Here is a 24777-nt window from a genome sequence, read left to right as displayed (position 1 = left end):
AATCACAGCTCTCATCCTCACAACACTGAACTGTGGGCCTGGTGGATTTAGCTGCTAATGAAGACACTGTATCTTCCTGCAGCTGCCAGCCAGAGATAAGGAAGAGGAGACCCTCAAAGGTTTGAATGTACCTCATTATAGGCAGGGAGCCGACCGGGAGGTGAGGAGGACTCGCAGGCCGAGGTTTGCTGCATTCACATTGATTAGGAAAGAAAGGCTGCAGGATAACAGGAGAAGAAAGCAAATGGATGGTGGTGGGAAGGGTCCTGGGTTAGAAAATGTGCAGCAGGCAATTATAAATGTAATATATTTCTCTGAGAGAAGAGAAAATGCTGACATTATGTTGTATGCATGGTATATATACTAAACATATGGAACCCAGAAAAGGAAAAAAATAGTAACAATATGTCAAATACTTTAATGTGAATCACATCCGTTTATTCAACACTTAGGAGAATGGTCTTAACTGTACATAGATAACTGAAACGTGAGTCTGTAACTGAGAAAATGAATAACATATTATTCCACAACCAAAAAGAGCAACGTTACTCAGGTTATTAAACTCAGCGGTTTGGCTGCTACAGTCTCACTTGGTCTAATATGACCATGAGCTTAAAGCTGTCACTGTCAATGTCTGCATGGAAGTTATAATCACACACTGTTATTACTTTATAATCCCACTATAATTACTTTATTAACTCACTATAATTACTTTATTGACTCACTATGGTAAAAGGCAGAAACAGCCTGGACAACATTGCCTGAATCTGTTTTAAAATCAATTAGAGTGAGACAAAGAGATCTGACTTCTTTCTGTAACCAACAAATCTTCTGACAAGGAAATCATATTAATATATTTTCTTCTGAACATAATCTTATAGTGAGTTGTTCTTGTTGCCATCAGGACGTTGTTTTATTTTACCTGGTGGAAAACTAACTGCTACTCCAAATCTGCAATTTTTTTAAATGGTACATAGATTCCTAATTTATTGCCATCTCTGTCAGTGATCTTTGTATCCACTTTCAAAACTGCCAACTCAAAAAATCTTCTTTCTTCTACCTGTGGATGTTTTTTCTACAAGTTGTGAATTGTCTTGTATGTTCCGCCATGAGTGTGACAGAAACAGAATGAGACTTTCAAATGAGTTTTAACTGTATTTAGATTGAGATTGAATTAATACATTTCAATGGCAAATCGCTTCAATCACAAATCCTCTGCCTGTGCTTCAAGGAATATGTGTTAATGTGGGTGGTATTCATTTATTTATTATTAGGAATTTAGACTAATACATTCTTCTTGCTGCAACCAGTTTTCAGTGATTCCTAATAAACAGTTTGGTTTCTAGATATGAGAGCTGCAGACTCTCCTGGTCACAACAGGTATCCCCAAGAAAGTTGGCCAATTATCTACAAAGCCCTCATTGTTTTCAGGACAGCACCTCGAGTATCAGCAGTTAAAAGATACGATTTTTGCATATTGGAAAGAGATTTGGAAAAATGTGGATCATTTTAGAATGTGTTATTCTAAAATTATGTTATTAACTAACTCTACGAACTTTGGAAGAATTGGTTGCAAAATGAAATGATGAACTTATTTTTCTGTTCTTTGGTGAGTTATGTTAATACGTTAAACATAAGAATGAAGACTTGACAGAGATTGAGCTTTTCTGGTTGTTTTAATAAAGTAAACGGTAAAAATCAGACGTCGTCCTTCAACCTCTGTAGGCCGAGTCAACTCATCATTAATGACGTTCCATAAATCAAAATGTTTAAGGACATATAAATTAATTAAATTACTTCAGTTAAATCTTTTTAGAATACTAAATCCTCATGTGTCTATTATGTTAGAGGTGGTGATTGTGGGTTTAGTGCTACAGTTTGGGCTTAAAACATGGAATGAATCACAAATAAAAATCCTCCCTTGCAAAAGAAACAGTTTTGCTGTGCAATAAAGATGCATTAATAATGTTTCTCATAGTTATACCCATTTATGGGCAGCAAAAAGTAAAACTCTTACATCTCATTATCGCATTATTATAACCTCAGTCATTTGACTCCAGTTTATCCTGTTGCCCTGTTTCATTTTCTCCATCTAAAGATAAGATGTTTAATGTTTGATACCATTACAATCATGTCCACATATTGTCCCTTTGGTCACACAGAGTCAGTCATTATTCCTCATTTCATTTCAAACAACAGTCTCCATGTATCTGCTCTGTATTATAACCTGGTCTCCACACTCTTCTTCCCTGCGAAGGATTTCCCACAGACAGTGATGGCTTTAAATTCCTCAGAGATCTCCAGCAGGGTCTTTCCTTTGGTCTCTGGCAGGATGAAGAAGGTGTAGAGACATCCCAGCAGACACATGCAGGCGAACAGTACAAAGCAGTATGAGCTGAGGGCCTCCTGGGACACAGGAAGAGAAAAGCATCAGAATGAGGTTCATGTTCGCAAAAAAGAAAAATAACCATGACACAGCCTCAATCAATCCCTAAAAACAACATTTGTTTGCCTTATATGTTGCACAGTCTCAAGGGGCCAAAGAAGGTCTTAGTCAGAAGCTCTCATCGGAGAAATATACATTGTTATTGTCGACATTGAACTTGTGTGCACACATGTGAGCATGTGTCATGAATGCAAAGATTTTTATTTCTATGTACATGTGCAGATGTATGTTTGTGGTCGCTTGGGGCCGCACATATGTTGGTTTGAATACTAATTGCTTGTATATGACATAAACATGCTATACCAATAATGAATTGAACTGGAGTGTATCTGTAACTTATAGACAAATTCAGTTTTTCTTCAATCAGTGCTTTGTATATTTGTGTGGTTTGATTTCAGGTTGGTTGAACTCACAATAATGAATGGAAAGACGAGACCCATCACAGCGAATGTAAACCAGCGCTGGATTCCCATGAAGACCAGCGCTGCCACTCGATTAGACTGGATAAACACCTCACTGTTGAGAGTCGCTGTCACTCCCCCTGGAGGAACCAGAACCACAGAGAGGTAAGAGTTTAGTGTCTGATGCCCTGAATTTCAATTTAATTTTCAACACTGTAAAGCACATACCAGGTCCTCCACAAAAGAAGATGATGAAGATGAAGATGAAACCAGCAGTAATGTAAGGAACCCAATGATAGGAATTCTGCATGAAATACAAATGTATGTATGTGAATATTAACAAACTTTTATTAGATTAATAACTTTTAGAGCAATTATTACATCACTGACTTAATGCTTATCAAAGTAACTACACATTTCGATTTTTATATTCTTTTTTTTCCACATGTGTTGTTTACTGCTCTTACTTTGTTGGGAAGTATTCTCCCCTGAAAACTGCTCACAGTGACATCTGTGCATTATCAAGAGTGACTGACGCCCAAACAAATATTCTCACCTGCAAATGTTCTCTACGTGCTCATGGATTCTTCTGCAATTTGTGTGAAATGTCCCTTCTAAAACACAGTGAGTATACTATTCCCATATCTGTATCAATATTTGAGGTGAGAGGTTTACCTTCAGGTTCATTGTGACAGTAACAAACACCCAGCAGGCAGACATGAGACCATAGCCCCCCCAGAGCAACGGCCTCCTCCCTGTGCGCTCAATAATCAGACCCTGAGAAGGAATAGGTAGAAAATGTGAAAATATATTTTGATGCATAGACAGGGGTTGCAATCATGTACATACTGAGATAGTTACTCACACAGGAGATTGAGGTGATGATCTCACAAACTCCGAGACCAACAGTGACGTAGCGAATCTTGTTTGCCGGTATGCCCACCTCCGTGAAGATGTCGAAGGAGAAGGTGTTGATCTGTAAGGGAGAAAAGCACCGATTTTTTTCAATTTCAATCAACCTTTATTTAACTCAAAGTATAATTTAGGGAGGCCCTCATTTACAATGATGCAGAGTGACAGGATACAAACAAATACAGATATAGTGACATTAACAGTGTATGGATATAGTGCATCCATCCTCACTGCAGACATGCCGGACAGCTGGTTGCAGCTGTAGATGAGGGACATGGAGATGAGCTGCCATCGGATCGTCCTGTCACTCAGCAGCTGCAGGAGGCTCTTTGGTGGAGCGGCTTCAATGGATGCCTGCTCCGTCAACATCTCATCCATCTCCTCCTTGTAGTCACCTGGACCCCACAGAGTCTGCAGGGCTGGAGTTAAAAAGAGTACAAAAATGTACTTCCTTGTTCAAGATACAAAGGTTGGTGAAATATAGACTAATTAATGTATTATCTGTTGTATTATATATATTGAGGCCTTAACTGACACTACTAAACTCGGTGGTATGCAAATGTAGTAGTTTTAAACATTGATAATACATGGATTGTATTCATCTGATGCTTTTCTAGCACTCTAGGGGCTTAACTCAACAAGTCACATTCGCCCATTTACACAACACACTGTCACTGCTACTGCTAATGCTACTGACGGCACAGCTAGGGTTCAGTACGAACTACAGACCCTCTGGTTAGTTAGTGATAGATGGGCGGTTTGGTCAGGTACTCTTATGACTGTAGGGAAACATACCAACCTTTTTTGCATGCCTCATCATCACCTTTCTCTATGAGTACATATCTGGGAGCCTCAGGAAGAAAAGGCAAGGCCATGATAGTAACCAGAGAGAAAAATGCAGAGACACAGAGGACAATGTTCCACAGCTCCTCACGTCCAAGGATCTCACTGAGAAGAAAAATGGGAATTCCTTGTTGTGTCTTTACTCTAGAAAATAACATCTTTTGACATTTTCTAACACACAATCCACTAACTGTGGCTTCAGGAGGTTTTCAGATGTTAAAGTGTGACACATGATCAGACACCTTTTACTTTTCTTATTTATGTGACTTGATTTAGTCCACCTGCATTTACCAAACTGAACTGACGATGTAGAAAGTCAAAGGAACTTTATCCAGACCTATAGCAATAAAAGCATTATGAAGCTTGGAGTTTGCGTGGTGGGAACTGTTGGGTTACTTTACAATCTTTGAGGTCTTGACCGTCTATGTTAAGTGCCTTGAATTAATGTATATTATGATTTGGCAAATTGGCGCTATACAAATAAAACTGAATTGAATTGAATTGAATGGTGACCTCACTGAAATTTTATTATGGTGTATAACCGTCACCGTTGGTGAAGCACATTGCACAGCCCACAGAACGACATCCTGCAGAAGCCACTGTATGTGTATGGTTTCAGTGCAAGTTGCACTTTTCATCCACAACTTTTGACATCTCACACAGATTCCCAATAAGCATGTACCTTAATCCAAAAAACTGTCCTGACAGTTTGCCGAGTGACGAGAACGTCGCAGAGGTGAGAGTCACTATGCCTCTAATCTTTCTGGGTGAGATCTCTCCGAGGTACATCACATGTAAGCTCGATCCCAAACCTGCAAGAAATTTAAAATATTTTTGATAAACAGGTAAAAACATAATCTACCCACTAATTTCACAAAAGTCTCTCTGTCTGTATCTGGAACGCACATCTCGCGAACCGTTCATCTTATCGGCTTCACATCTGGCATGTTAATTGTTATTTGCCCAAGGAAGAGCTATGTCCAATTCGGTGTGTTTGTGTTTAGCTGATATGCAATTTGTTCAATATTATCAAAATGTAAATAAACAGGCGGGGTGGGCAGTGTGCCTTCAGTCTGTGGTTCAAGTTAAACATGTCTTCTTCTATGTCTTCAGATACACTACAGCAGTGGTCAACAACTGAGTCAATGAAGGTTAAAATCGCCATCAGATCATTTTGACAATCTGATTTTTTTTTTATTTCTCCATATCGGACTGACACAGACATTCATGGGAATCAAGGGTGCTGATCTCTGTCATGGCAGCAACATTCACAGAATTCTTCCTTCAAAAGAACTTCTACAGTATTTTGAAAAGTTGTGAACTTGGGTTAGAAGAAAGAAAAAGTAATGTATGAAAACATGACAGCAAAAAATTACTCAACTCAAACTTACACTGTAAAGAATTGTCATGTAAATTAACAGTTAACTGCTGGCAGAAGGGTTGCCTGCTCTTTACTGTTAATTTACAGTACTCATACAGTAATCAACTTGACAGTGCATTACTGTAATCACAAGTGCATTGCTGTATTTTCTTATTTTAACAGTAAACTGCTGGCAGCAGGGTTGCCAGGAATTTACCGTTTTCTTACTGTAACCTTAATTTACAGTTTATTGCTGTCCACATACTAAAACATACTATTGTTCTGTATTTTCTTAAATTTGCAGTTTACGATTAGCATCAGTCTGTACAATATTGTTTTAAATGGAAATTCAACATAATCTCAAAAACAGCACAATGTAATGTAATGTGTAATGGATGACAGTCAATTCCTATAAATTAAACTCCTCTTTACTAAAACCTTGGTTCACTATTTTGAGTTGATATTCTGCACAATGTGACTGAATGATTAAAGTGACTAAAATACAGCAACCAAAAATTCACACCAAAAGAGGAGACTAAGAGAAAACAACATCAATTGAGTAACCCAACATTTATTTATAAAAGGGAACACCAATTGAAATACTAAATATACTGTTTTTTGTTGATAGAAACAAAGTTGTCCATTACAGTTGGAGATTTCAAGCTATGCACAACAGACAGTTACCAGTATGTTCATTAAATGTGATAAAACAATAAACCTTGTAAAACACTTGCAGAAATGATGCATCAAAAACATGAATTCTACAAATATAATCTATAACCAGTGGTACTGAAATACAAACAGAAAAATATGAAAGATTAATATTTTTGAGTTTTTTCTACTTGTTTAAATGGTGGAATGTTTAGCCAGTCAGACTTGAATGGTCCTGGTAAAGGAAGAGTGCCTTTACCAGATAAATCTCTTTAAATCTGCTAATTTAACAACTATGGTTTCTGAGGTATTGTGTGTGAAGCACCGACAGTGAGAGCTATGTAATTTGCTTGCATGGAAGACCAAGAAGTGACATTTTATGTACATAAAAAGTAAGCATACCCACATTTTTGAAGTGAAATAATGCAAGAATATGATCACATGTACAATATTAAAGGCAAAAATTGACAAATAACCATGTTTGCACTGATGTGAAGTGTCTGGGGAGAGAGCTCTCACTGAGCTATGAAATTCCACTCAAAGTCTATAAGGTTGATTGTGACAGATTTCTTCTGAATAACTCTCCCTGTCCTCTTGGAGACGATTCCCTCAAACAGCTTTTGTTCCTCTTTCTGGGTTGATTCAAAAGAAGCCTCTACAAAACACAGAAGAACACAAGAGATTAGAGGTTGAACAGAAATAAAGTCTATAATATATGATGTCTATAATAAAGTGTTTATGAAGTAAGGGTTGAAAATAGAAAAAGGTGAAAAAAAGAGAAAATGAGAGATGGGCAGCACAAGCCTTACCTTGTACAGACAGCTTCCCAGTTAAAGATGTTAGATCTGTAAACAGAGCAGCCCTGTCACAAAAGTTGAGTGGATGCCCCAACATACGATCCTCAAGGCTGATCATCCAGTGTCCAACTGTCAAAGGCACTTTTCCACCTGAAACATGAATCAAGAGTCTTGACTTTTGCACACATCTCTAACAGGAAGAAAATGTATACTTTATTAATTATTAATACAGATACCTTATTAAAACTTATAACAAAACTCATTAGATATGCAATAGACAAAGTTCTGAATACATACCGAGCAATATTAGACGAGGAGTCAAAAGTAGGTTGAGTGTCCTGTAGAGCAGACAAAAAAACTGTGGTTAGGATATTAGCTCTATTAGATGAGGAAAAGAAACAAACTAGACGAATGAGTCCATCTGAAGTCTTTGTTAAGTGAGCCTTCAGCAGCCGGACAATGTTGAAGAAAACATACTAAAATTACAAAATACTATGAGTCAACACCAAATAAGCTCTAACATTACTGAAGCTGTACTGGAGCTAAGGTTATGGTGAAAATGAACAGAGGAGACAAACTCACAATAATGCACCTAGCTGTAAACCAACTAACCACACAAAAGCCAATAAGAAGAACTTTTAAGTACTGATAAGAAATTGGCCTAACCTACAAAATAATAATTTCAAAATGAGCTTTTCTGCTGTACTCACAAGTCACTACATGGCTAATTCAGAGGACCACATGCAATTGCTGCAAACTAGCTAAGTAACAGTTCTAATCAGTCCAAGTTTGTTTAAAGACCGCAAAAGTAAGCAAATGATGCAAGGCAGATAAAGTTTATTTCAACTTACCGAAGACTTGTTCATAAAATGCAGGATTCAGACGGATAATCCTTTCAAAAAAGGTCCAGAGTTGGCTTCACGACTTTGTGTTCCACGTGTCTTCTAGAAATATAGTAGCATTCAATTTCTACAGGACCTCTCTGTCGTTGATTCTGACATCACCCCCAGAATGCAATGCTGTTTACAGTATATTGCAGTATCTTAAGGAAAACAGCAAGCTGCTCATAAATATTTCCCAGAATGCATTGTTCTCTACAGCACAGTACCGTTTTTAATGGAAAACAGAATGTTACTGTCAGAATTTGGCCGTTTTCTTACAGCAATTCGTTACGGTGATAAACCACATGTGAACAGTATTAAAGCAATTTAAGTTTCATTGACAATGAAAAAATTTACTGCAGATAAACCAGGTAGGATGAACACAAAGTTTTCTAACTTTATTCCGCACCATAGACTGCTAATAAAAAATTACCCACACAACGTCCAGCACACAAACAATAAAAAGTGACAGTATACTGTAGAACTATTTGAGGAGGACTCACTAATGACAAGGAATAATTCTGAAGTGGTTGCAGGTGTATATATAATACAGTTTGTCATGGTTGTGACATAATATATTATGTTTTCTTACCTGATGAGTAGCCGTACAGGATCCTTGCCACAATGATCATTTCAAAGGAGTTGGCCATTTTGCTTGTCAGCATGATCCCTGATGCAACTATGGCAATGAAGCAGTTGAAGATCACTGCCTTTTTTCTGATGAGGGACCACACACCCCTTCATGTCTCGTAAGGACACTCAATAAGACAACATGCTGCATGAACTGTCTCTTACTCACCTCCCCAGCCAGCCTGAGATGAATTTGACAGAGACAGCACCACAGAGTCCCCCAACTGCATACAAGGAGACTATAAGAGACCAGATCATGGTGACGGTCTGAGCAGGCAGAGGCTCTTTATATCTGTAGTACCAGCTGCTGTTGATGAAACGCTGTATGTACTGCAGAGAGGAAGGTACAAGGAAGCAACTGTTTGTAGCCTGAGCTCAGGGAGAGATGACAAGTTTTGTGGAGGATTGTTGAAGACAGAAAAGAAAGGGACTGAAAAGAAAAGATGTGTGTGGTGGATGTATCTCACCGGTGAGGGGGAACTTAAAACAGTCAAGTGGTAGCCAACCTGAAAACTTCCTCCAGCTCCCAGAATAATGATGAGCAACAGAGCATTGCCACGAGTCTACAGAGGATCACAAATACAGCAGGACGCAGTGGTGATTAAACATGGAAATGATATCTGTTCATAATCCTCTCAGGCAAGTTATAACTGCTATAGGTGATAACGTTGCGGTTGAGAAAAGAGACGATTAGATAAGATAAGATAAAATATGAATTTCTCCCACTATGGTGATACATACAAGAGTAAGATTAGTTTAATACCAATCAGAAAACCTTATTTTGTATTCTCTACAAAAAATGTTAGAACATAGTAACCATAGTGCTGTAGCCTATACTAAATGCTAAAGTGTTATGTAGCTTTCAAATTAAATTGTTAAAATAAAACTGTTAACATCATTGATAAAATATACAAGAGAGTAAGTGTGTTTTGGTTTTATATTAGGACCACTACAAGTCAGTGACTGATCACATCATCAGAATATCTGATAAACTGTCATAACAAAATGAAATAACAGCTGTTTTTTTAACATGTGTTCACAGATGAGGGGTTTTTTGGACATGGTGAGTGCTGCACTGTGAATGACCAGCTTACAAAATAACTAATAGCTGACAAAGTGCAATGATTCAGCTAAAAGTGGAGGCTTACATGAGTGATCGAGTTCACACCAACTCACAAACTGATTATGCTTGTTTAAAATAACAAGTGTTTTTTTTTCCTCTGAGGATCAGTCAGAGCTACAGCATAATGTTTGTTTTATACAGGACACAATAGTGTTGTTTGGTTTATAAAACACTTTGACAAAAAGACACTGTTCTCACTTTTAAAATATCCAGTGATAATATACACATATACATATATATGACAATTAGAGTAGTATTGAGGAAGTGCAGAAGAGTTGAGTAAAATCTCACCAGCTGCTGTAGAAAGGTTTCCATTTTGTCTTCTCTGGTAGAGACACATGCCCAGACTACATAGTGGACTCAGTTAAGTCAGGCTGGTTATCATTAACTTTTCAGTCCTACAGAGAAATGATATCACCAGAACCCTAACAGTGACTCCTCATCTGGACTGACATTATTTTGCTGGACCATCAATCTAATTCATCTTGATCTGATTAGAAACCATGATAATGTATAATGGCATAAAGGTGCAGTGATGTAATGGAGTACAAAGTTTCACATTTTGTTTGTTATAAACATTTAACATAGGATCAACAGTACAATGAAAGGTGTTGGACAAAAAGAAGCTGGGCAGCTCAGCAGTGCAATAGTTAAATTAAAATAAAACAATTATAAGAGAAGAGAAGTGAAGATAAGTCAAGTTAAGATAAAATATGAATTTCTCCCACTATGGTGATACATACAAGAGTAAGATTAGTTTAATACCAATCAGAAAACCTTATTTTATATTTTCTACAAAAAATGTAAGAACATAGTAACCATAGTGCTGTAGCCTATACTAAATGCTAAAGTGTTATGTAGCTTTCAAATTAAATTGTTAAAATAAAACTGTCAACATCATTGATAAAATATACAAGAGAGTACCTGTGTTTTGGTTTTATATTAGGACCACTGTAAGTCAGTGACTGATCACATCATCAGAATATCTGATAAACTGTCGTAACAAAATGAAATAACAGCTGTTTTTTTAACATGTGTTCACAGATGAGGGGTTTTTTGGACATGGTGAGTGCTGCACTGTGAATGACCAGCTTACAAAATAACTAATAGCTGACAAAGTGCAATGATTCAGCTAAAAGTGGAGGCTTACATGAGTGATCGAGTTCACACCAACTCACAAACTGATTATGCTTGTTTAAAATAACAAGTGTTTTTTTTTCCTCTGAGGATCAGTCAGAGCTACAGCATAATGTTTGTTTTATACAGGACACAATAGTGTTGTTTGGTTTATAAAACAAAGACATAAAAAAAGACACTGTTCTCACTTTTAAAATATCCAGTGAAAATATACACATATACATATATATGACAATTAGAGTAGTATTGAGGAAGTGCAGAAGAGTTGAGTAAAATCTCACCAGCTGCTGTAGAAAGGTTTCCATTTTGTCTTCTCTGGTAGAGACACATGCCCAGACTACATATAGGACTCAGTTAAGTCAGGCTGGTTATCATTAACTTTTCAGTCCTACAGAGAAATGATATCACCAGAACCCTAACAGTGACTCCTCATCTGGACTGACATTATTTTGCTGGACCATCAATCTAATTCAGCTTGATTTGATTAGTAGCCAGCATAATGTATAATGGCATAAAGGTGCAGTGATGTAATGGAGTACAAAGTTTCACATTTTATTTGTCATAAACATTTAACATAGGATCAACAGTACAATGAAAGGTGTTGGACAAAAAGAAGCTGGGCAGCTCAGCAGTGCAATAGTTCAATAAAAATAAAACCAAAGCAAGGTAAAAAGAGCTACAATAAAGAGTCAAATGCAATACAATACAAAACTAAGGTGCATTCAAAGCTGCTTGGACTTTAACTGTATGGAATGTTATTGCACATGTGTATGTACAGTTATTGCACCATGTGTGTATACGTTCACATTTTAAACTAAAGTGCAAACAGGCTACATTTTTTTCAAATTTGCTACTTAATCTTGATTGTAATTTGATGATCATATTGTGTACCTGAGAGATTTCATAGATTTCCCCATCAGAAATAATAATAAACTCTAAATTAAATGTTGAAGGATCATACCAGTGACTGACCAGTGTCCAGCTACAGTGTGGATGGACACTGCAGATAATTGTGACTACAACAGAACAAAGAACATACAGAACAAACACATGAATGGCAGTGACATGTCGACAATTGACAACCACAACAACACATAATGTACAGTCAGCTGATTATTTATATTCTAACTGCAAAAAGCAATTAGTCCTATAGGATGCAGAGAAACTGAAAAATAAATCTTTGAACAGTGATATTTTGGAATGGGTGTCTGTTGGACCATCTTTTTGTTGGCCTTGACTGATCAGCTGCAAAAGTTATTCATCTGGTGATATTAATATTCCTACACACACACACACACACACACACACACACACACACACACACACACCAGATGAGCATAATGTGTAGTACATGAGTTGAGCACATAGACTGTATAGAAAGAGGTTGAGCAGCTCATCGGACTGGAGGTGTTGTTCCCCCTCACGTCCAGGAGGTGGCAGTATATGTTAGCTCGGTGGTTTAACGCTCCGCTCTTGTTTCCGCTCGTTGACGGACGCTCCGGCGGAAGCAACACGGTGCAGTGTTTCCCGGAGTCATCGTTCATTAGCAGTGAGCGCTGAGCACTGGACTCCGTCTGCACAAAGAAAAGCTTCAGTTCGTGTTCGCTTGCACATCTTTGAGTCAAAATGCCGCTGGAGAACCTGGAGGAGGAGGGTCTGCCCAAGAACCCCGACCTGAGGATAGCGCAGCTCAAGTTCCTGCTGACGATGGACGGTCACCGACAGGATGCTAGCGTGAAGACCGAGCTCATGGAGGCTATCAAAGCTAACAGTGAGTTAGCATTTCCACTCGAGAGTGCCGGCAGCTTTAAAAACTCTGCTCATTACTTGCATGTTGACGCGACTGTACGCACACAAAGCTTTCTATTGGTTGTTCGATCTTTTTTAATGTCTCCACTGTAATTAAACCATGAGCATTAGGAACGTCGGCATTGGCTGTTAGCGCTGCTAGCAAACGTCAGTTAGCCATACAAGCTAAGTGAGTTAGGTGGTTTGTCAACGTTCGTGTAACAGCAGCAAGTTGTTCTTCTGTGTCTATCGATCTCTAAAGTAGAACCGAGACATCTTTGTTTAGCTGTGAGTTTGAGCCTCACATGTGTTATAACTGTGAAGTGTTGAAGAAGCTCGTTGCTCTGTGCAGACATGGCTCCGTACTATGAGGGTCTGTGTAAGGATCTGAAGTGGCAGCTGGACGCTGATCTGCTGAGCAAGATGAAGAAGGCGAACGAGGAGGAGCTGAAGCGTCTGGACGATGTGCTGGAAGACGCAGAGACGAACCTGGGAGAGAGCGAGATACGAGACGCCATGATGGCCAAAGCTGAATATCTGATCAGAATTGGAGACAAGGTAGGAGTCCAAGTTAGAGTCAGCTTTATTGTCAATTCTGCCACATGTACAGAACATAGACATTGAATTGAAATGCTGTGAAATGTTTTCCCTAATCCCTGGTGGAAACATTTACATAGACAAAACATAAGTATGCTGCATATGAAGTACACAAGTGACATAAGAACACACGATCAAAGGGCTCAGGGTAGATAGGATGTGAGTAGTGCAAACTGAAATAGCCCTAAGATGGATTCAGAAGTGCAAAATACTTCATGAAAAGTAATGTACTTCCACAGGATGAGTAAAATAGCAGCATTTAAAATAAAGAAAGCCAACAGGTGAAATTATTACATAGAGTGACTGATTTTCACATCAAATATACTTTACTGTCCCTATTTGGAACTTTGTCTTGGGCCAAAGTGCTACAGCAGCTGCAGAACAGTACATTGTGTAACAAACAACAAAAACAACACACAAAGACATATCTTGTAAGTCCCAGAATAACAATGCAAAAAAAAAAAGTGAGTTGAATATTGAACCTGTCCTAAAAACACTTGAAAAGATACAACATCAAAGGATATAATGCATAAAAGATGAGAAACCAAACTGGCATTAAAACCTAAAAACATGTGACAGACAAAGTACGAAGGTTATTGAGAAACAATGGCCGAATCAACATTCAATAAGAGGAGGTTGGACGTTATGTAGGTGGGCAGGCTGTGTGTTAATAACATACAGTTAACAGTGTCTATCTGATAGGTTTAAAGTTTTGTAGTTAATACATATACACAATACATTTTTAATGTAAAGTTACTCTCTAATGTATTTCCTATCCATCTCCAGAATCTACGTCCAAGTTTTTGTAGGCGACAAATCATTGACAGTGTCTTCTTTTTTGTGTGTTTCCACAGGAGGGCGCCCTGACAGCCTTCAGGAAGACCTATGACAAGACAGTTGCTCTGGGTCACAGGCTAGACATCGTCTTCTACCTGCTCAGGATCGGACTCTTCTACATGGATAGCGACCTCATCACACGCAACTCTGAGAAAGCAAAGAGGTGAAGGAGCTAATGTGTTTATTTTGAAACATCTCCACGTATGGCCTCCTCAGTATTTATCTCTCTAAGGACCTTTTTTCTCTCTCTGCAGCCTCATTGAAGAGGGAGGCGACTGGGACAGAAGGAACCGCCTGAAGGTCTATCAGGGTCTTTACTGTGTGGCCATCAGGGACTTCAAGCAAGCTGCCGAGCTCTTCCTTGACACAGTCTCCACCTTCACCTCCTATGAGCTCATGGACTACAAGACATTTGTCACCTACACCGTTTACGTCTGCATGATTGCCCTCAAAAGGCCTGATCTTCGCGAAAAGGTAATGGGAAGGACAGTGAATGTACTCAGAAGATGTTTTTGAGGAAATCACACCTTTTTAGAAATGTGTGAAATGGCTGCTGTTAACTAATGTGTTCAAAACCTTTCTGTGTAGGTAATAAAGGGAGCAGAGATCTTGGAGGTGCTGCACAGTCTGCCCACTGTTCGCCAGTATCTTTTCTCGCTCTACGAGTGCCGCTACTCTGTCTTCTTCCAGTCTCTGGGTGAGGACGATTTTTCTTTTACCAGTTGAAATAAAAACCCCATCTTGTGAATAATGTTTCACTCACTCTCACATATGCCAGTGTCTGTATGTTTTACTTTTAGTTAGCGCAGTTCTTTACAGTCTTTCTCTCAGTATATTTTAAAATGTACCACATGCCGCTGTATATTTCCTGCTCTGCCACTTGAATAATCATGTGAAATGTTTTCTTTTTTACCACAGCCACAGTGGAGCAGGAGATGAAGAAGGACTGGCTCTTTGCACCACATTACCGCTACTATGTGAGGGAGATGAGGATCCAGGCCTACAGCCAGCTACTGGAGTCCTACCGTTCCCTCACCCTGGGCTACATGGCTGAGGCCTTCGGTGTCAGCACCGAGTTCATCGACCAGTGAGTGACAGTACACCACATTTATATGCCGCACTTTAATTATTGTACAAACGGTTAGCTTCAAGGTCACAACAGAAATCCTAGCAGTCGCCCTCTATAGTGTCCTCAGCACTTAGCTTCAGTTTGCATATATTTACTTCAATTGCAGATTAATTGAAAGATGTGTAGATCAGCATGTGTATCTGATAAAGCATTTTCAGGTTGGAAATTCAGATAAGATAAATATTGTGGATGGACTGGTTTAAACTGGTTAGAAGCTCAGCACACAGGAACCAGTGATCAGTTTTACTTGTCTTTTATTTACAATCTAATAGTGTTCAAGTAGAGCTGTAATATTAAAGGATTAGTTGTGGAATTGGTGAGCGTCAGTGGTAATGGTGCTGCTGGCTACAGTGAAACATTTAGGATATTACCGAGCACAGTAGTGCCTTATTTTCTCATCTTACTCTCGATAAATGAAGAAGAATTTTTCTCAAAATGTTGAACTGTTCCTTTTGTGTTAAAAAAAGATTTATACATACAAAACATCTATAAATAAAAGTATTTATTTTTATGCCCTGCAATGAAAACAGCCACAACGTGTTTTCAGGTTGTCTAATTCACGTCACCATGATATCTCAGGAAGTTATTTTCTTCTTATTGAGCACAAACCTTTACTTGGCCTAAAAGTCTCACTGAGTGTAACTCAAAAGTCTAACTTCCAAAGGTCACTCTGAATTCACAAATTAGATTTTTGTCCATAACTTGAGAATGAATGTACTAATTACCACAAATTTTCAGACACATCTCTAAATGGATAAAAGAGGTGGTGATATTAAACATTCGAAGGTCAACTTCACTGGTATCATAATTGCAAATTTCTAGTCATAAGCTTACACCATAACTCAGGACCTGAAGGGAGATTGTGATATGGGAAATCATTCTAATTTGTGTTGTGTGCTTTGGTTAACTTTGGTTTTAAAGAAATCTCATGCAGTCATTAACGTTTGTTGTGGTAAGCTGAATTCTTTTTCCTCTTTTTCTCAGGGAACTGTCTCGATTCATTGCGGCCGGCCGTCTTCACTGTAAAATTGATAAAGTGAATGAGATTGTGGAAACAAATAGGTATTTTACCATTCTTCTAACCTCATTACATCGCTCAGTAACCAGGTGCCGAACACTGATCATTTCCTGTTCTTCTTTCCAGACCTGATAGTAAAAACTGGCAGTACCAGGAAACCATCAAGAAGGGCGACCTGCTCCTCAACAGAGTCCAGAAGCTGTCGAGAGTCATCAACATGTAAACACAGAGGCCATATTTTCTCATCACAGCGATGGGGACTTTTTCTTGGTATACTCAAACCTGTTGTTTGTCGACAAAGTGACTTATTACATTGTGTATATAAATAAAATTTGTTTAACTGTTAACCCTGCAGTTTGTTTGTTTTCTCGTAGGAAAGACACAGAGACATGATTTCATATAAATAGCAGTATAAATTATTTTATTTACAGAAACTTGTTACAAAACAAATATACTATACAATCTTTTTTCTTTAAATATTAATTCTAACCTATGTTTTGTTCATGAATTACATAGCAGCCAATACAAGTCCAGCTGAAAATGATTCTGATAATGTATACAAAAGAAATCTATACACACTTTTACATAGTATGAATGGTGGCTTTATTTTTTTCCTCCCAGACACGAGCCGTAGTCTCTCACTGTCACATTCCAAGTCTGTGGTGCTGATAAAAATAAAAAAACATCTTTGCAAATGTTTCCATGTACAGGAAACAACGGTCAAGATGTCTGGAGTTTGAGGGTAAACAAAACACTTGATTGAAGGTTCTCGTGTACAAATCCCAGTAAACAGACGGGATTACAGCCACACTGAAGCTAACTGAAAACCTCAACATCTTGTCTGGAAAACTTTGATTAAAAAAAAAACAAAAACACTCAGTGTTTTGTACTGGGCAGCTGATAAGCTCAGGTTTTACCACATTTAGGGTTCTTAGGCAGATTTAAAAGCAAACTCCTAAACACTTCCAACATTCAAGTAAGGTAAAACAACCCAAAGAATACTGTCCTCCAACAGTCTTGGTGAAACAAATTCAGGCACTTTCTTAAATTTGATGTTTCGTTTAAAAGCTGTGATTAAAATTACTTATTGTTTGGCAACAATGATGCGAGCAGCTGGACTGTCCTCTTCCTTGCAGTGATGGCTGAAAGTCCCTTCAGCCTTTATAAAAACAACACAAGTGTTTCAATCATGGTCTGCAAAGTGTCTAAAGAGTACATGGAAACTAGTCAGCTGACGGGCACAGATTCAAGCCTGCAGGACATTTGAAAATCACAGGCTAACTGGGTCACAGAGCAAATTGTTTTTTCCCCCCATTGTCGTGTTGATTCATAGGCAACGTAAAATGTCTTGTAAAAGCACACGTGATTGAGACCTTGAAAAGTGAATAAAGGTATCCTCTGTCATACAGACACATGCTACAGTGGCGACACTTCACCGCTGTTCCTTAAAGGATCTCAGTACAGGATTCATGAGATGCTTCAGCTTCTACATATAGGCGTATTGCATTTTATAGACTTGGCAGTGAACCACTTCAAATAGTCCTCTGACTTCTCATCTTTTTTTTTTTCTCCCTAAATAAATAACTTTCTCTTATTTTTATTTCTTAAATTGTACCAAAAATTTAGTGTGTACGAAAAATGCCTGTGCAAAAATACATATTTCACTATGTACAATTTGTTAACAAAATATGTATTCTCAAATAGGGATACTTCAATACTTGTTTGATACAGAGGCTTAGAGGGAAAAAAAAAAAAATCTAAATTAAGATTTAAAAAAATTTGTCTCTACTTTTCCACACTAACTTGACATCAGTGGAGCTTCCATAAAAACAAGAGATGCCAAAAGTTGAAATAATATATCCTGTGAAGCCATCTCCATGAATCTCGCACCTTAAAACCAACTGGAGACCACGCAAAAATAAGATAACATCCCAACGTGAAATCAGGCATGTCAATACATGACTCCATTTTGACAAAAGGAATAGAGTATAATGCCTGGCTATCTGTTCCACTGGGACTCATCTCTTCTCAAATCACGCTGACGAGGCATCGAAACCTTTTAAAGTCCAGAGTTTGGGGTAGTGGTTACACAGGAGGGACAATCATACCCACAGAAGACAGGTGATGTGCATAAAGTTTGTTCCAGTTAAGACGTACCATACCTGATTCCCTTTGTCGGGAAAAAAAGAAAACATTACAATTCACATCTTCCCGATAGCAGCTGTGGATGTTACACAGCTGTATGGGTAAAAAAAAAAAAAAGTAGGTAAGCTGGCAATGCACCATCACCGCACTTCATGAGCAAGCCTGGCCCACCTTTTAGTAATAAAGTAGTTGGCAAAGCTGGCAGCAGCTTTTGGCGAGCCTTGTGGACAACTAAGCAGTGCCTGTGGAGAAAGCAGTTATTTAGTGCTGTTCACAGTTGGGGGTAGGTCTGCTGTGGCTATCATTCTGCACAATGAAGAGATTCAGACAATTAACAGGTGTCCTCAATACCAACCTCGCTCTGTCTCTGACAAAAGATTTAATCGACCGGGCACATCAGGCATCCTTTTCACATTTGAAAGCACAACTGTCTTCATCACGCCTACAAAGACTCTTTGTAGTTCAGTGTAAAAAGTTCATACGAAATCATAAAAAAGTAACACTTGCATAATTATTCTGGGTTAATAAAAAGAATTGACCAGATCGTCCTTACAGGTTCGTCTCAGGCTACTGCGTGTTACCCCGAGGTTCCTCGACGTGTCGCCGCCAGAGAGGGTCCGACTGATGATAGAGTGAAACAACAAGGTGATTGTGTGTTGTTCAAGATGTTGCAAGTAACAGTTTGCTGCTCCTCCTGCTCTTGTTCCAAAGGCTTCTGAGATCAGGCGCTGGGGGTGTAATTAAGTTGGATATTCCAGTAGTCCAGCAGAATCTGACATGAGAAAAATACTACACACTCACTCACATTCACACACATTCTAACGGAAGGGGCCGGTTTGTCCCCCCCCCCCCCCCCAGTTGCTCGGCATTGTTGACAGCTTGTTGCTGCAGCCATTAACCTGAACCAATGAGCTTTAAAGTTCAAGAGACCCATGGCTGCTGCTGTCGTTTCTCTTATGTCCAACCAGACAGGAAGACCTCTCAGAATACTGGGACAACACTTGCGTGGAGAATGGGGGGGGTCGCTTGGCTCACTCATTAGACCCCTTGTGCCCCATGCTGCTATCCTAACCTTATACAGTGCCACCATGCCCAACACACACACACACACAGACACAGACACACATACAAACACGCATGGCTTTGGGAGAATTAGTAAGGACCACATTGACTTCACTGGGCAGTCCAGATCATCTCCACCCTGAGGATTGTGGGAAGCTGAGAGTAATGTGGGTTTGATTTTAAAAGGCCTCGTGCAGTCCAGAGCGGCGTGCCGACCGCTCCGGACTCTCCCCTGTCTGTGTGCTGGGTCCATACACTGAAGCCAGACACCGCTGTCAGGGACGAGCCTTTGGCTGAGGACGAAGAAGAAAAAACAAACTTGATTAAAATGCTTTTAATCAGCAAAGCATAATCTAGACAACTAGAAGTTTGCTGTGGTAGTGCCATTCACCACTTTATACTTCAGTGTCTGTCGAAATGTGTTTAATCTGCCACCAGGCTCTATTTCTTTAGATGAACATGTGAGAGAAGTCAAGTGTAAAACTTAATCCATCAGTGTTTTTTATAGATTTACCCGACTAGCCGAATCCACTTGAAGTCACTGAAATCATCACATGCACTGCTCTATTTATTTATTAATTGTACATTATTGATTAGTCAAGTATCTTTAGATCTATATACCACCAGTACAATATTTATTCTATTTTATCTGTACCCTTTCTCGACACTGACACTTTATGTTTGACGTCGCTCCATCTTTAATTATAAGCATAAACATATTTATATATTTTTATATAAGTAGTATATATATATATATATATAGCTCCACATAAAATTTCATTGTACTTTTAAGAACTATTTATGTCTGTGCTGCACAGATTTGGACCCAAATGATTTACTCTCTTAGGCCATGATGATGCTACTTTAACTTAGGGCATGATTTTAACAATCTCAGCTCAAGGGCATGACTCCATTTTTGCTTGGTTAAAGGAGACATATATAAGGTCCTGCTTCTGTTGTGGTTCAAAAGGGTTCTACTGCAATAAACCAACCACAGTCCAATCTCTCATTCCCTTTAAAAGCTAAATGCATTTGCATCTTAGTAGATTAATTCTGCAACTGCCTAAGTAGGAGCATATTACGAACAAGAGTATGTGCTTTGAAACTTAATTTTTGTTAATTTCACCTCTGTCACCTAGGACTCCTCCTCTTGAGACTGTGAATGTCTGAACAAACAGGCTGAACCAAAGTGGTGAGTTGACTTATTGACAGCGCAAGCTCTAGCACAGCACCATCGTGGCAAACAATCCATAGAACATAAAAACAATAACCAGTATTAATCACATTGATTTCTCTTTAGAAGTCTCACAATGTGTAATACCCATACCATAACGTGCAATATACATATTTATTAAACACTGTATTTATCTGTAAATGTACATATTCCTCAAGACCATGCACCTTACCTCTTTTTTGCACTGTTACCTTACCTCACTTTATGTCATATGTTTATATTGTTATATGTTTACGCTGGTTGCACTGTTATTGGAGTGGTTTTTAAATCTCATTGTACATGTGTATAGTGACAATAAAGGCATTCTATTCTATTCTATATAAAACGTGGCATGACAGTTGAACAGCCAAAGCTAATGACATTTGGCATTGTGGATTGATGACAAAACAATTAATGGGATTTCCCAAACAATTTGTTTTCAGTCAAACAAGGAACAGTTGTTTCATAAACACTATCACATACTGTGAAATGTGACAAATCTATAATTTAAACAGATGAATCTTTTCATTGAATAGCAATCACTGCTCTGTAGTGAATTAAAACATCCTGAATGGTATTAAACTCACCTGATGTAGATGGGAGTTGTTGGGCAGCCCTGGCGTCCCTGGAATGCTCCGACCATGTTTCCCATGGATGTTGTTAATGGCAGGTGACTTGGCCACCTTTGGTCTACCAGGTCCAGGTCCCCCTCCTCCTCCTCCTAGCCCTCCTCCCCCACCTCCACTATTAATGCTGCTGGAGACAGGAGAGCTTTTGCGCTTCTTGCCCTCCAGGCGCCCGTCTGAGGAGTGGTGGCTGAAGCTGGTGTGGTGGTCAGATGAGGACTGGTGGTGGACAAAGGGCCCCAGGGAAAGGGTGGAGTCACTGCTGTTCATTACCACACTCATACGCTTGATGGACTCTGCGGGGCTGCCCGAGGGAGGACCTCGAGCAGGGGGACCCGAAGAGCCGCCTACTGAACCTCCAGGAGGCTCGGCCTTGAGGCTAAGTGAGTTGGTCCGCACAGTAGGGCCACAGTTAAGCCCCACGCTGTGGACTCCACTGTGGGAGGAGGATAAAGACGATGAGGATGATGAGCCTAATGAGTGGTAGGTGCTCCCTGAGCTGCTGACATTTGCACAGTTCTTCTTGAAAGAGGAGGAGGAAGAGTAGTTGGCATTAGAGGAGGAGGATTCGGAGGCGCCATGGGATGAAGAGAGGAGAGAGCTGTTCTTCCTTTTCTTCCCAGAGCTGACGTTAGTGCTGCTAATGTTACTGTTAGCTCCACTGCTGCCCCCACCAGTGGCGTTGGGTACGACAGAAGCGGAGGAGCCAGAGGAGATCTCCTTGGGCCTGAAAGACGATGATGACTTGGTAGTGCTGCTGCTGGAGGAGCGGGACTTGAGCGCCCGGCCTGAGGCTAGGGAAGAAGCTGAAGAAGAAGATGAGGACGAGTGGGCTGAAGGCATCTGCGGCAACGAAGACACTTGTCGGGCCTGCGTAGTGCCGTAGGCCGGGTGCTCAGCCCCACCCTGTGGGGAGCTACGGGCATTTAAGGTGGTCCCATAGGAGAGCACAGATTTGCCCTCATACGATTGGCTATAAGGAGTCTGGGGCAAGGTGGCAGGGGGGCCCAGGAAGCCTGAGGAGGGAGTGCTACCATGGGAATTTGTGCTTGTCCTATGGGTAGGTGCAACAGAGGAGGAGTTCTCCAAGGCCAATGGGATTTTCCTGCAATAAGGAAAAACACATCGTACATTAGATATAACTGTAAACAAGTTAAAATTCTGACCACAAGGGAAAAGACATAAAACTATTTTCTCCATTTGTGTAACCACCATGTGACTATTTAAATATGTATTTTGAAAATGCACTTTTTTGTTGTTTAACCCATCCTCCCGCTGTGTCAATGTGCAGAATGCTGTCCAGACTTACTTCCACATCTGAGAGTTGACATGCTTGTCCATCATTGTTGTAAGGGCACATCGTGCTTTGTCCCATCGCCGGTCAAACGAGTAAAAGCCTCTTCCAAACAGTCGACTTCCAAAGGTACAGTACTGGGAAAAGAGAGGAGGCACAGATCTAGTCATGAATCCTTCATAGATTAAATACTGTTACAAAAAAGAAAAGATGTCTATGACACATATCAGTGATAGCAGGGAGCACTTACAGCTGCCGGTCGAGGGTGATAACCTGAATAATGACAGTCCAGTTTGTCAGTGTTTTCCTCCCGCTCCTCGTTCTCACCCTCATCACTGGAGGGTCGGGAAAATCCATCGGGGGTAGTTTGGGGATGGTGTGATAATTCGTGGACTACCGCAGGGTCTCCGGGGGTGCCAACTCCGTGACTGCTGTTTAGTCTGATAGTGGAAATAGGAAGATCATTTTTCAGCTTAATCATAACTGTGAGAAACTGAGAGAGCTAATGGCTAAAACGCCAAACTTTCAACCATGTTTGTCTGATACCACTACACACAACAAAAGCATATGCCACAAAATGAAATACAAGAGAATGCGGTGTAAAACTAACCGTGGAAGACCAGGGCTGTGAAATTTGGGCTTGCAGAGTGGCAAAGGCTTAGTGGCGTCTGGGGCAGGGCCGTTGCCATGAGCCACCTGGTGCGGGTCATGGGCAGTGGCGAGGTGGGAGGGGGGGTGTGGGTCCCTGAGAGGGGGGTTTTGCTGGGAATGGGGTGGGTGGAGTTCTCTCTCCCTCTCCCTTGCTTTGTTCTTGTGCTCTGCCAGCAATGTGTCAAAGCGCTTCCTCCGCCCTGGCACGGCTCTTCGCTGGCTTAAGGAATGTGTCTGTTGTGACATTGGAAAGTGGTCAATTTTAACATCAAGGATAAGACTTGCAATATCTTCCGTGTTAATTATTAATCCTGACGTAACATTGTCTTCCAAAAACCTCTTAAACCTAAGTCAACAAGCAACACAATTGTACTGCATGACATACTCTATCATTACATTCGCTGTATGGGGCTGTGTTGTGATGCAATCAGTACCGCACCACAGCAGTAAACCACATGCATCTAAAGCTGTGTTCAGGCATGAACATTCGAAAATAGCCTTTTCTGGAATTTGCCTTTCACATATGAAAATCGCAGCCGGAGATTGGCGCGTTTATGAAAACAGGAAATGTACGGAACAGTCAGACCAGGAGTTGCGCCTGGGTAGACAGAGCATGCAGGAGGCAGAACATGATGAATTAATTAATCACATGTTTTTGTTTACAGCACATTTACACCAGTGTTGGCTGAAATCACAAAAAATCTTGATGTCTTGCCAAGTTGACATCTACGTGTGTGACACCACTTATTCATCCTGAGATATTTGTACACTTTTTTGTTGTTTTTTTCCATTTATTTCCACTTGTTCGCTGTAAATTTTACAGAAATATTCCTGCTGTATTCCCATATGGGTTCTAAAAAGCAGCTTTAGAAACACTGATCTTTAACTTTCAATACCAAAGAGAACACCTATAAAGAGGCTTGATGCTTACACGCTGTTAAAAATATTAGCAATAACTTCAGTATCACCATTGCTCTACTGTTCCTTACTCAAATAGTGAAGGCATTCAAATTTAGATTCCACCTCAAGGATTTGTACCTTTAAAGGGATTTGTTAATAACAAGAAATGGCGAAGAGTGACAGCTTTAGGTTTTAAATAATGAAAAGTTACTTCAGACCAAGAGTGTACATCACAGAAAATCGACTAGTTACCTTGCATGTTAGAGATCTTGTGCATGGTTTCCGAGCTGTAATATCCATGACGCCACAGTGGTTATCTGGATTGAACTCTCGTTC

The 24777-nt window shown here is 39.7% G+C and overlaps 3 protein-coding genes across 3 annotated transcripts in view; 1 reads left to right on the top strand and 2 right to left on the bottom strand.

The window, feature by feature from the left end:
- Positions 1-439: 439 nt before the first annotated feature.
- slc2a9l1 (solute carrier family 2 member 9, like 1) lies at positions 440-10432 on the bottom strand. The gene is made up of 12 exons (XM_020086580.2): positions 10336-10432; positions 9389-9484; positions 9091-9251; positions 8884-9008; positions 5285-5414; positions 4559-4707; positions 3991-4178; positions 3713-3823; positions 3523-3624; positions 3076-3151; positions 2860-2987; positions 440-2406 (listed from the first exon to the last, which is right to left on the bottom strand). The coding sequence occupies exons 1-12, from the start codon at positions 10357-10359 to the stop codon at positions 2221-2223; spliced, it is 1476 nt and encodes a 491-aa protein (XP_019942139.1). The 5' UTR covers positions 10360-10432; the 3' UTR covers positions 440-2220.
- A 2205-nt stretch (positions 10433-12637) lies between these two features.
- On the top strand, positions 12638-16897 carry psmd6 (proteasome 26S subunit, non-ATPase 6). Its single transcript, XM_020086291.2, has 8 exons — positions 12638-12952; positions 13322-13527; positions 14421-14566; positions 14658-14877; positions 14992-15100; positions 15322-15490; positions 16517-16594; positions 16677-16897. The coding sequence occupies exons 1-8, from the start codon at positions 12808-12810 to the stop codon at positions 16771-16773; spliced, it is 1170 nt and encodes a 389-aa protein (XP_019941850.1). The 5' UTR covers positions 12638-12807; the 3' UTR covers positions 16774-16897.
- Positions 16898-16943: 46 nt separating this feature from the next.
- The window catches only part of LOC109628866 (ataxin-7), a 28790-nt gene continuing 20956 nt past the window's right edge, over positions 16944-24777 (bottom strand). Inside the window, exons 8-13 of the mRNA XM_020086292.2 lie at positions 24694-24776; positions 23501-23775; positions 23141-23330; positions 22906-23027; positions 21558-22701; positions 16944-20050 (exon numbers count right to left, since the gene is read on the bottom strand). Of these exons, the coding sequence (XP_019941851.1) occupies positions 20033-20050; positions 21558-22701; positions 22906-23027; positions 23141-23330; positions 23501-23775; positions 24694-24776 (1832 nt within the window). The 3' untranslated portion in view covers positions 16944-20032. The remainder of the gene's footprint in view (positions 20051-21557; positions 22702-22905; positions 23028-23140; positions 23331-23500; positions 23776-24693; position 24777) is intronic.

The sequence above is a fragment of the Paralichthys olivaceus genome, chromosome 2, assembly GCF_024713975.1.
Source record: "Paralichthys olivaceus isolate ysfri-2021 chromosome 2, ASM2471397v2, whole genome shotgun sequence".
Classification (NCBI taxonomy): Eukaryota; Metazoa; Chordata; class Actinopteri; order Pleuronectiformes; family Paralichthyidae; genus Paralichthys; species Paralichthys olivaceus.
Note: the sequence above shows the minus strand (reverse complement) of the source record. Positions and strands in the feature narration are given on the sequence as shown.